Source organism: Podarcis melisellensis (assembly GCF_964234715.1).
Source record: "Podarcis melisellensis genome assembly, chromosome: W".
Classification (NCBI taxonomy): domain Eukaryota; kingdom Metazoa; phylum Chordata; class Lepidosauria; order Squamata; family Lacertidae; genus Podarcis; species Podarcis melisellensis.
Window position 1 is genome coordinate 38385129 of NC_138535.1, and position 12762 is coordinate 38397890.

The window sequence follows — 12762 nt, forward strand, 5'->3', positions numbered from 1 at the left end:
CTGAACAAGAAAAGAAATCTGAGATTTTTGAGAGAGTGGAGAAAGAGATACGTGTTGTTCCGGAGGAGAGGAAAGGAGGAGCTGGAATGCCGCAGATGATAAAGGAGAGCCAGAGGCCTGCTAAGATGGATACAAAGGAAAACAAGATTTGGACGATGAGAATCTGGTTTGAATTGGAGAATGAAGAATGGAGAGATCTCCTCATGGGGAGATCTGAAGACCTATGGATTACAAATCTGATTAAGGTGGAAGCTGGAGCTTTTGGGACATTTGGGACATTTGGACTTAAAAGGAGTAAGAAACAAGATTTGGGCCCCACTTTTAAATATGGAGGTCTGGCTGGAAGAAACATGGACCCTATTGGGACAGAGCTTCTCCGAGACTTGGTGTTCAATACAAAGGACTATCAAAAAAACCGGCAGAGAGGAATTGAGAGAGAATTAAGAGCCTCGGGCGTGAGGTCTCCAGGCTGATAGTTGATAGACTGATGGGATCGAAACTGGGAAAGGGGGGGGGGATTTTGGGAATCCAAAAGGTGTACAATTACATTTTGTTTCTTTTTATTCTGTTTCGTTATCAGTATAAAAGTGGGAAATTCATGGAAGGGAACTTGGGTCGACTTTAGAAAAGGGTTTAAAGAATGAGCATTGACGTACAAATTGAGGTTTATAAGTTAAAATTGGTTAATTAAAACGAATTAAATATAATAAGGCAAAATTTGGGGACAAGAACTTGCTGAGCTAACAATTGGAACTGGAATACAAGAAGGGGAGGTGTGGGGAAGTCAGGGAAAGATGTTATTGAAAATAAGGAATGTAAATGCTATGTGTTTTTAATTTTTCTTTTGTTTTTTCTTGTTTTTTGAAAATTTCAATAAATATATTTTTTTTTTTAAAAAAAAAGAAAACGGGAGATATGTAGCCACTCCAGCAACATATCTATTTTTCCTTGCATCCAGAAATGCAAGAAGGGCTTTCACTCTTCCTAGAAGCTCGGCCTTGCCCTCATCAGTTCTGGAAGGCTCCTATAGAGCGTCTCGTACTCACAGAGATTTTGCGCCTGCCCATTAGGGGAAATAAGGAAGCCCCAAACATATATATTTTTAGATGTCCTTTTTATGCTGAGATTCGTAGAGACACCATTGATCCTTTGCTGAAGAGGCTTGCCAATCTTTCAGACAAGTCTAAACTTAATTCTCTCCACTTAGGTAGGCAAAGATCACAAGATGACCTGGCTGGTAATCAGATTCTGCGCCCAGATTTGTAGGCACAGATCATCCTCTAGAATGAAATAGCTTACTAGGAAAAAGCTGAAGTCGCCCTTTAGGGCACCTCAGGGTCAATTTTTATGGTAGCCCAAATCTCAGTTGTACAGGTGTATGTACGTATATATCTCAATTTTAACTCATGAGCTATTGCTGCAATCTGCTCTAATTGTATATTTTATCTTTATGAACGCCGTTTTTATTGTGTTGTGTGAGCTGGTTTTTGACCATAATAAATTATCTATTAGCAGGCTTTCACTCAGCCCTGCACGGTAAATAGCTATCAAGGAATCATGATCCCACGCTAGCTCCTTCGACAGCAAACTGAACTATGTACTGTACTCCATTACTGAGTTAGACCCCTGCTTCAGCTTAATTAGCTTTCATGTATCTGCAGGTTTCTGCTGCGGGTCCTGGGACATGGAATAGAGATGAGCCATAAAACTGTTCAACCTCAACAAAAAGGGTATTGATTAATTAGTAAGGTAATCACCCAGCATCTGGCGGCTCCTTCCAGAAGATTAATAAGTAAAAACACACGCTCCTGGTCTCACAAAAAGTCATCTTGCCTCACCTTCAAAAACATTTCCATGTTCGCTTTCAACCCAAGCAACTCAGAGGTCTGTCCATTGAAGTTCAATGGGGGAATTGGGGTGTGTGTGTGTCTCATTGACCGTCTCTGGGTTTCTCCCACCATCCTGGCCATTTCTGCATGTTGAGAGTTGACGGCCATTGTTAATTGTTCTACGTGTCCTCTCAGCGTTAAATTTTGTTGTAAAAGGCATTGAAATTGCTACTTTCAGTTATCAGTCTTGGCAGGCTGCACCCTGGCAGCTCCTGCCCCGTTTGTCATGATTTATGACTTAACTGGCAATTAAAGAGGACTTGGGACAATCTGTCAGGGTACTGTCAGCGGCTCCAGGCTGGTTGCCCAGGAAAGCATCATTTTAAATAAATGAGTAATTACTTCAGCCTCCTAAAGCTGTGCAAATATGCACAATATGCATGTATGCATGTATAAATCAATAAATAAAATAATATAAAACCATCTCTCAACTTCACTTTTCCCCCTAGGGAGAAGATTCCTGTATTGCAGGGAATTGGACTAGATGTCCCTTTGGGTCTATAACATATAAGATAAATCCACACCTCTATGCTGCCTCCGCCCATTCTGGAAGTGAATTCGTTGCGTATGCCCCTGAAGTCTGCCTGGTCTTTCTCTCGAATGATCTCCAGTACCATCTCTCTTGCTTGCTGTTCAAATGCAGAAGGAGGAAAACAGGTTGATGACTAGTTTTGTTAGATCCCCACAAAAAAAATTATCCTTTCCTCTTCAGGGAGCATAATACTACTTGCCCCTCCTGCGATCTCCAGCAACAGGTATTAGAAGCATACTGCCTCTGACAGCAGAAGTAGAACATAGGTGCTGGAGTTAGGCAGGCCCAAGGTTCTCCAACAAGCTTCATGGCTGGGGTGGGGAGTGTTTTGAACCTGGGGCTCCCCTCACCTAAGAATATATGAAGAGCTGTGCTGGATTAGGCCAATGGCCCATCTAGTCCAGCATCCTGTTCTCACAGTAGCCAACCAGATGCTTGTGGATGCCTGCAAGGAGAACCCAAGCATAAGAGCACTCTCCTCTCCTGCTGTTGCCAGCAACTGGTAACTCCTTGCCCAACACTTTTATCCAGCACACCACACTGGGTCTCTTTCGACTGTATTGCAATTTCATGAAGAGCCAACCACCTGTCTCCTTGATCCTTGCCCATCCAGGCTAATAAAGGCAAGCCACGAAGGGCTGGGCGATGGGCTCTGCGGGGTGCTGAATGCTTCCCTCTGTGAGGGAGACTTCCCAGACCCACTGAAAGATGCGGTCATTAAACTACTTCTTAAAAAAACATCTTTAGACCTGGCCAATATGGCCAACTATCGCCCAGTCTCAAATCTTCCGTTCTTGGGCAAGGTGATTGAGCGGGTGGTTGCTGAACAACTCCAGACACGCCTGGAAGAAGCGGACCATTTGGATCCCTTCCAGTCGGGATTCAGGCCTCATCATGGGACTGAAACTGCCTTGGTCGTGTTGGTTGATGATCTCCGGCGGGCTAGGGACAAAGGTGAGAGCTGTTTCCTAGTTCTGCTGGATCTCTCAGCGGCTTTTGATACCATCGACCATAACATCCTTCTGGACCGTCTAGAGGGGCTGGGAACTGGGGGCACTGTTATACAGTGGTTCCGCTCCTTCCTCCTGGGCCGTGTCCAGAAAGTGGTGTTGAGGGATGAGTGTTCAGACCCCTGGGCTCTCACTTGTGGGGTGCCTCAGGGTTCCGTCCTCTCCCCCATGCTTTTTAATATCTATATGAAGTTGCTGGGAGAGATCATGAGAGGGTTGGGGCTGGGTGTTCATCAGTATGCGGATGATACCCAGCTCTACCTCTCTTTTAAATTAGAACCGGTGAGGGCGGCTAACAGATTGAGGTTGAATCCTGACAAGACAGAAGTACTGTTCTTGGGGGACAGGGAGCGGGTGGGTGTGGGGGACTCCTTGGTCCTGAATGGGGCAACTGTGCCCTTGAAGGAGCAGGTGTGCAGCCTGGGAGTCATTTTGGATTCACAGCTGTCCATGGAGGCACAGGTGAATTCTGTGTCCAGGGCAGCTGTCTACCAGCTCCATTTGGCACACAGGCTGAGACCTTACCTGCCCGCAGACTGTCTCACCAGAGTGGTGCATGCTCTGCTTATCTCCCGCTTGGACTACTGCAACACGCTCTACTACTGCAACACGCTGAGTGTTGAGCAATACAATTTAATTCCTGCCAATTAACTTGCCCGCTTCTAATTTACAGCTTCAGATAACGGCTGGCAGGGATTTTCTGGCAGTCTGACAACATCCCTCCTCACCAGCAGCGCAAGGATTTGCACTGGTTTCCTTTCCTTTCCTTGACCAAACTCTATTTGAGTGGGTTACCAATGTAAAGATGGTGTGTGGCAGATGCAAATGGGAAAAAGGACTGCTTGGCCCATATGCTTGAGGTCCTCCACCCTGCCACCATCATTGTGTACATGTGAGAGAGAGACAGACCGACAGCAGTCCAACTGTGCCATTATTGCAAATCCTCCTAATGTTCTATCAGCATAATGGCAAATCCTCTTCGATACATACCTGTACTTTAAAAACGTCTCCAGTAATCCGGAGAGGTTTATCTACTCCAGTTGGCAAAGGACCGTCTTGGATCATAATCATTTTCACGCCTGTTCGTTCCTGCAAAAGTGCCAATGGCAGTGCAATGGGGAGAGAAAAGAGAAAATGCCACAAAAAATAAATGGAAATGCCAAAACAGACAGAAAGGCTATGAAAATGGTGGGGAGTGGGGGTGGAAAAAAGCAGGGATAAGCAATAGGAACTCCCCTGGAGCTTTGGACTTTCATGTAGTTACCGTAAGTGACATGGCTTGGCCAGCTTTTCCTGATAACTCCATAAGCAGAAGGCAAGTGACAGTAAAACGAAAAGGGGGGTGGGGTGGGGAGAGAGGAAGAAGCAGGCAAGGAATTTTTGCTCTACCACCCTCTCCCACTTTCACTTTGCATTTAAATGCTTGTACTCATGGTGCATTCATATAATTGTGTATCAATCACGTATTGTTTTTGACTAAAAGCCGTTACAAAACCTGCAAATCCAATAAAACCTATTAAGAAAGATCCAGAAATAAACAACCATTTACAATAAATCAAATTAATCAATCCCCTGCACAATCTACAGGATTGCCTTTTATGGGACTAGCACAAATACTTTTTGCGGCTTTTGCAAATAAGGCAGTTTTATATGTAACAAGTGGGTCACAGTCAGATAACAGCCAACATATTTTCACTTCAGGGGTCTGTCCCTGTAGCAGAGCCAACATCTGTTCCAAAAATCTCTTTCTGGGATTTTGATAGAGCTGACAATGGGGTATGTAATGGGGAAGGTCTTCTACTTCACCTACCCCACAAATACAGAATCTTAAATGTATTGGAGCTTTCCTATATCTTCCATCTAAGACTGATGTGGGCATTGTTTGAAAGCGGAGAGCTGTAAAAGCAGTTATCAGGGAGGCAAAGGTAAGTGTCTGCAAATATTGGGCTCTGGTGCGGTTAGATTTCAGCAAATGGTACCAATGGGAGAATTTTGAGATATAGATTAAAGATAAATCTTGCTCATTATCCTGCTTATAGATCCAATTCCTGAGCAGTCTTTTAACTCATGGGAATACAAAAATGTCTTGTCAGGTTTTTTGAGACTAGCAAATCTTGTGCTAGCTTGGCCCAACCACCCTTCTGCCATTGGTCTTCCAGGCAGTGTCTAGGCAAACGGTCCTCTGACATATCCAGGACCTTTTTATACTACGAAAGAGCAGCCATCTCCGCCCTAGCTTTTACAGACACCATGCCTGTCTCTGTCCTGAGGAAAGCAGCCAGGGTACCTGGAGGTACTGCCAGCACACATTCTGGCACACTTCCAGGTCTTTCAGGTTGTTGTGATTTATCCCCCAAATTTCAATACCATACTGCATTTGAGCTACTAGTTTGCCTAAATAGACTTTTTGATTGTACTGTGGCCCTTCCTAAACCCAGCTTGTTCCTGATGCAATATATTGTTTTCTTCCACCCAACTTGTCAGTTTGTGAAGAAGGTAGTGGCTATATATCTTAGAGCTGATATCCAATGAGCTAATAGGCCGATAGTTCTGGGGGCTATGTTTATCACCTTTCTTGTTGATTGGAATGATTACACTCTGCTTCCAGCCCTCAGGGAAAGTGCTAGTACAGTTTATATACAAAAATAATTTTGCTAGGAGAAGAGACCACCAATCAGAGTTGTTCTTCAAAACCTCTGATGGGATCATGTCCTCTCCAGGAGCTTTATCATTCACTAAAGCACCTATAAGATCGCTTACTACTTGTTCTGAGACTGGGGGCCATTCTGGTAACATCATTAACCAGTCCTGAGTAGTAGTTGGTCCATTAGGACAGCTGTCACAATCACTTTCAAAGATATCGCTGAAGTAAATACACCAGGTATTAGCAGAGATGCAAGCATCTAACATAGGATTAAAACCTGTGTCTGAGATCAAATTTCAGAAATGTCTATCATTTCTATCCAAGGGGGCCATTCCCAACTCTTTCCACTGAATAATCATGAATGACCTCCTCCCCCCTTAGTAGTCCCTTATAATTTGAATGATGAAAAGCCAAAGTTTCCAAATTACCATATTTTTCGCTATATAGGACACACTTTTTCCCCTCCAAAAATGAAGGGGAAATGTGTGTGCGTCCTATGGAGCGAATGCAGGCTTTTGGCTTTCAGGCAGCTATCCGCAAGCCTTCGGAGCCCTGCGGGAGTTCCCGAAGGCTTGCGGGAAGCAGCCTGCCAACTCCCGCTGCGCTCCCCGGGCTTCAGGCAGACATCTGCAAACCTTTTATTTTTATGTTTTAATTGCCATATTATTTGGCCATTCTTTTTCTGCATATGTTTATCTTTTTCAACGTTTTCAATACTCTCAACATTTGGATTTAAAAATTCATAAGGACATAATTTGATTTTTGTGGTTTGCTGACTTGGTGGATTAGCCTAATTGGTGGCAAGAAGATAAGTTTTTATTTTTCTTCAACAATAAGAATTTAAGATTTTGCCTGAAATACTGTCGAAAATTGGAAACTGTTTGCCATTCAAGAGGCAAGAAGATTTGTTTTGGGGTCCTTTGGGTTGTAAATTGAATATATAATTTAAAATTGGGAATATTGTTGGGAATTGGAAGTCAGTAGCCACGAAAGTGGTAAGAAGATTGCTCCCACTGACTCTGGTGGTGTTGGGCCCCTTCTCTCTCTTTGTATTTGGGTACTCTTTCTATTGTTTGATATTGTATTGTTTGATTTTTGGGAAGGAATCGGAAGAGCCTTGAAGGGAATGTAATCAAAATGACTCATTTACAGAAGAAAGTGAGTGAGAGAGGAACACCGATGGAAAGGAGAGGCTCTAAACAGGAACCAGATTTTAAAGGAGAGATATTGAAAATGTTTGCCGAAATTTAAAATGATATAAAGCAAAGTGAAAATAATATAGAGACTAACTTAGAACACGTGGATAAAAGGATTGGACAGATGGATAAAAAAGTTGATGTAGCAGTAAATGAATTGAAAGGGCAATTAAAGGACGTAACTAAGAGAACACAATCTTTAGAAGAGGGGATGAAAAGGACAAAGTTGGAATTGAAATAAGTGAAAAAAGAGGAGGGAAAAAATAAAACAGGGATGTCGGAAATTAATAAAACACAGGAGGAGGTGTGGGATGTGATTGCCATGAATGAACTCAGGCAACGAGAAGTTAACCTAAGGTTAAGATCTGTGCCGGAGACGCAAGGTGAAAATATTAAAGAGAAACTGATAGAAGGGATAGCACAATGGTTGGAGCTGCAGACAGAAGAGGTGGCAAAAACAGTGCAAAACGCATTCCGAATGAAGGTAAGAACAACTAAGGCAAGGAAATTTCCAGGTGATTGTTTGATTACATTTAAGGATAGAGAAATGAGAAATATGATATTACAAAAAAATAGAGAGAAGAGATTGAATATTGAAGGGAATTACATAATTATCTTTAAAGACATCCCAATCAGGTTGTTGAAACGGAGAGACCCATATAAACCAATGGTGCAAATTCTCAAGACAAACAAGATAGAATTTAGATGGGAATTTCCGGAAGGAATCTCCTTTTTCTATAAAAGCAAGAAACACAGATATACGAGCCCAGAGGAAACAAACAAATTTATGAGAAGATACGAGGAGTTACGAACAGATGAAGAAGTAAGGGGTGCAGAAGCAGGAGCAGGTGGTTCGGAATTGGAGGAGGAAGAAGACAGAAAAAGAAGAAAGAAGAAAGAAGAAAGAAGAAAGAAGAAAAAGAAGAAGAAGAAGAAGAAGAAGAAGAAGAAGAAGAAGAAGAAGAAGAAGAAGAGGAGGAAGAGGAAGATAGATTATAAAATTTGTAATAAAAATTAAAAATTTTAATAAGAGGTTAAAATGGCGTTGAAATTATGGACTTGGAATATTAATGGGATTAACAATAAAAAAACAGAATAAAATTGAACAATATTTGAAAAAGAAAAACTTAGACATTATACGTTTACAAGAAACTCATGTGGCAAGAAGACATAGAAAAGTTTTGATTAATAAAAGATTAGGAAATGAATTTATATCTTCTGACAAAGACAAAAAGAGAGGAGTGGTATTGTATATAAGAAACAAAACTGAAACTCAGCAAATTTTCAAAGATGAAGGGGGAAGAGTTATTGCAGTCCAGATCAAATGGCAAGGAGAAAAATTAATAATTGTTGGGATCTATGCACCTAATGGTAATAAGACCGATTTTTATAAAAAAATAGAAGAAAACTTGTTTGAATATATGGACCAAAAGATTATAATAATGGGAGATATGAATGGAGTGGTGTCAATGGAAATGGACAGACTGAGAGCAACAGGGATGAGTAAGGATGGAAAATTACCTAAGACTTTTTTTTTTCCGATGACAAAGAATTGTAATCTAATAGACATTTGGAGACTTAGACACCCGTTGGGAAAGGAGTTCACATTTCACTCTGAGCCAAATCAATCAATGTCAAGAATAGATCAAGTATGGGTATCCAATGAATTAACTCCGAGAATATTGGATATTGAAATTCAACCAAGAGTAATTTCGGATCACAGTGCAATAAAATTTGAAATAAAAGGATATGAGGAAAGAACCTTCAGATGGAGAATTAATGATTACCTTCTAGATGATCAAAAAATCATTAACGGGGCACAAAAGTATTTGACAGACTATTTTGTAAATAATTGTAACAAGGGCACGAAAATTAAGACAGTATGGAATGCCAGCAAAGCTGTGATGAGAGGATTTTTTATCCAGCAGAATTCATTGAAAAATAAAAGCAGAGAGAAAGGAAAAAAGGAAATTTTAAAGCAAATAATGGACAATGAACAAAAATTAATAAAAAAACCTAACAATTTGAAAATAAGACAGAGTATAAAGGTTTTGCAAACACAATTTGCAATGATAATAAATAAAGAAGTGGAAGGGAATATAAAAAAATGAGACAAAGGAACTTTGAATTCGCTAATAAATCAGGAAAATGGCTGGCGTGGCAGATTAAGAAAAGGAAGGAACAGAATACTGTTAATAAAATCATCATTGAAGGTACAGAAATAGATGATCCGAAAGGGATTAGAAAGGGATTATTGGACTTTTACAGACATCTATACAAAAGTAGAGAAAAGAATAATATGAGGAAAATAGAAAGATTTTTAAAGGAAAAAGAGGTGCAGAAGATCCCGACAGAAAAAAAAGACAGACTGAACGCCCCAATAGAAATTGAAGAGATAAAAGAGGCAATAAAATACCGGTAATTGAAAAAAGGGAAAGCTCCAGGACCAGATGGATTTACGGCAAGTTACTATAAAGAAATGAAACACATCCTACTTGTACCAATGAAAGAAGTTATGAATAACATTATGAAAGAAAGAGAAATCCTGGAAACCTGGAAAGAAGCCTTTATCACATTTATTCCAAAACAAGATTCCGATTTAACACAAGTTAAAAATTATAGGCCTATTTCATTGTTGAATACAGACTATAAAATCTTTGCAAGTATATTGGCAATGAGGATGAAAAAGGTATTACAAGAAATTATACACAAAGATCAAGCGGGTTTTCTTCCGGGCAGGCAGATGAAAGACAATATAAGAAATATAATTGATATTTTAGAATATTTGACTGCCAGGAATGAGAAACAAGCTATGTTAATATTTGTGGACGCAGAAAAGGCCTTCGATAATATATCATGGCAATTTATGTTTAAAAAATTGGAATTGATGGATGTGGGAAAAGAATTTTTTAACGGAATAAAGGCTATACAGATCAGAGAACAAAGTTGATAGTAAATAATATTACTACAGAAGATATAAGAATAACCAAGGGCACAAGGCAGGGATGTCCTCTTTCCCCATTGTTATTCATCTTGGTACTGGAGGTCTTTCTGAAATCAATAAGGAAAAATGGAGAAATAAAAGGGGTGACAGTAGGTCAAAATGAATATAAGGTTAAAGCTTTTGCCGATGATCTGGTACTAACAGTGGAAGAACCACTGAAAAGTGTAAAAAAAAATATTAGAAGAGATAGAGCAGTTCGGTCAAGTGGCAGGGTTTATACTGAATAAGAAAAAGACTAAAATAATCACAAAAAATATGAATCAAGAGATGATAGAAACAATGCAACAACAAATAAAGATAGAAGTGGTAAAGAAAATCAAATATTTGGGAATATGGTTAACCCCCAAGAGTATTGATCTGTTTCAGAATAATTATATACCAGTGTGGAATGGAATATAAAGAGATCTGGAGGTGTGGGGAAGGATGGAGTTATCATTTTGGGGGAGAATTTCAACGATAAAGATGAGTGTGCTGCCAAAGATGTTATTTTTGTTTCAGACAATTCCTATAATCAAGGGGGCATCAATATTTAAAGAATGGCAAAGAGTAATCTCAAGGTATATCTGGCAGGGTAAGAAGCCAAGAATTCAATTTAAGTTATTAACGGATGCGAAAGAAAGAGGGGGCTTCACTCTGCCAGATCTGAAACTATATTATGAAGCATCATGCCTCTGTTGGGTAAAAGAGTGGATAAAATTAGAAAATGGAGAGTTGTTAGATTTGGAAGGTTTTGACAACAGATTTGGTTGGCACGCATATTTATGGTGTGAAAAGAAGAAAATACATAAAGGTTTTTAAAACCACATTTTCCGTATAGGTATAAAAACCTATTAGAACCAAAACTTCCTCACTGGCTATCCCCATTAGAGGTGATGAGTGTTAAAAAGATCAATATGAGGGGGAGATGGATAACATATGGTAAAGGTAAAGGTACCCCTGCCCGTATGGGCCAGTCTTGCCAGACTCTAGGGTTGTGCGCTCATCTCACTCTACAGGCCGGGAGCCAGCGCTGTCCGCAGACACTTCCGGGTCACGTGGCCAGCATGACAAGCTGCATCTGGCGAGCCAGCGCAGCACACGGAACGCCGTTTACCTTCCCGCTAGTAAGCGGTCCCTATTTATCTACTTGCACCCGAGGGTGCTTTTGAACTGCTAGGTTGGCAGGCGCTGGGACCGAACGACGGGAGCGCACCCCGCAGCGGGGATTCGAACCGCCAACCTTTCGATTGGCAAGTCCTAGGTGCTGAGGCTTTTACCCACAGCGCCACCCGCGTCCCTAACATATGGAGAGTTGATAATTAAAGAAGGAGGGAAATGGAAAATAAAACCATATGAAGAGGTAAAAGAGTATGTATATGATTGGTTGCATTATTATCAGGTTAATGAAATGTTTAAAAAGGATATTAAAGAGTGTGGGTATGTGGAAAAATATTCAAAATTCCAAACAGAAATACTAAGTAATGATTATAAAATTTTATCAAAAATGTATAAAATGCTGCTGGAATGGTATACAAAAGACAAAGAAGTTAAATCAGTGATTGTACATTGGGCCAGAGATTTTGGATATAATATACAATTTAATGACTGGACAAAATTATGGAATGAAAGATTAAGATTTACAGCATGTACTGCGTTAAAGGAAAATGTTATGAAAATGGTATATAGATGGTATATCACACCAGTAAAACTTGCAAAAATGTACAAAACGTGTAATAAGTGTTGGAAGTGTAAAGAAAAAGAAGGGACATTTTACCATATGTGGTGGGAATGTAGAAAGGTGAAAGGCTTCTGGGAAATGATTTATAATGAATTGAAAAAGATGTTGAAATATACATTTGTTAAGAAACCGGAATTGTTTAGGAATTGTAGGAAATGAAATATGTAAAAAAGACTGTAAACTTTTCCAATACGCAGTAACAGCGGTGAGAATACTCATGGCCCAAAAATGGAAACAGGAAGAATTACCGACGGTCAAAGAATGGAGATTGAAATTGACGGACTTTGCAGAACTGGATAAACTAACGGGGAAGATTCAATATTTGCGAGACCAGAAGTTCACCGAGGACTGGGGAAAATTTACAGATTATCTGAAAAGTATATGTGATAAACAGACAACGCTTGTAGGTTTTCAAGATGTTCTGTGAAAATATGAGGAATATTGTAAAAAAGGGAATAAGCTTGGGGAGGTTATATTTTAAAGGCAATATTAAAATTAGAAAATGTGTGAATAAATAAACAAAATGGAAGATTGGCAGAGAAGCTGGGGGGAAGTAAAAAAAAAAAGGTTATGTGATACATTTTGATATTGGTTATATAAACTTGTATTTGAAAATGAATAAAAATATTATATAAAAAAAATGAAGGGGAAATGTGTGTGCGTCCTATGGAGCGAATGCAGGCTTTCGCTGAAGCCTGGAGAGCGAGAGGGGTCGGTGTGCACCGACCCCTCTCGCTCTCCAGGCTTCAGGCAGCTATCCGCAAACCTTC

The 12762-nt window shown here is 40.1% G+C and overlaps 1 protein-coding gene across 7 annotated transcripts in view; it reads right to left on the reverse strand.

Moving 5' to 3' along the window:
• The window catches only part of LOC309361292 (far upstream element-binding protein 3-like), a 390387-nt gene that overhangs the window by 169487 nt on the left and 208138 nt on the right, over positions 1-12762 (reverse strand). For all 7 annotated transcript variants that reach the window (XM_081896183.1, XM_081896187.1, XM_081896186.1 and 4 more), the window contains 2 exons: positions 4422-4520; positions 2414-2518 (listed from right to left, as the gene is read on the reverse strand). In XM_081896183.1, coding sequence (XP_081752309.1) covers positions 2414-2518; positions 4422-4520 — 204 coding nt within the window. The remainder of the gene's footprint in view (positions 1-2413; positions 2519-4421; positions 4521-12762) is intronic.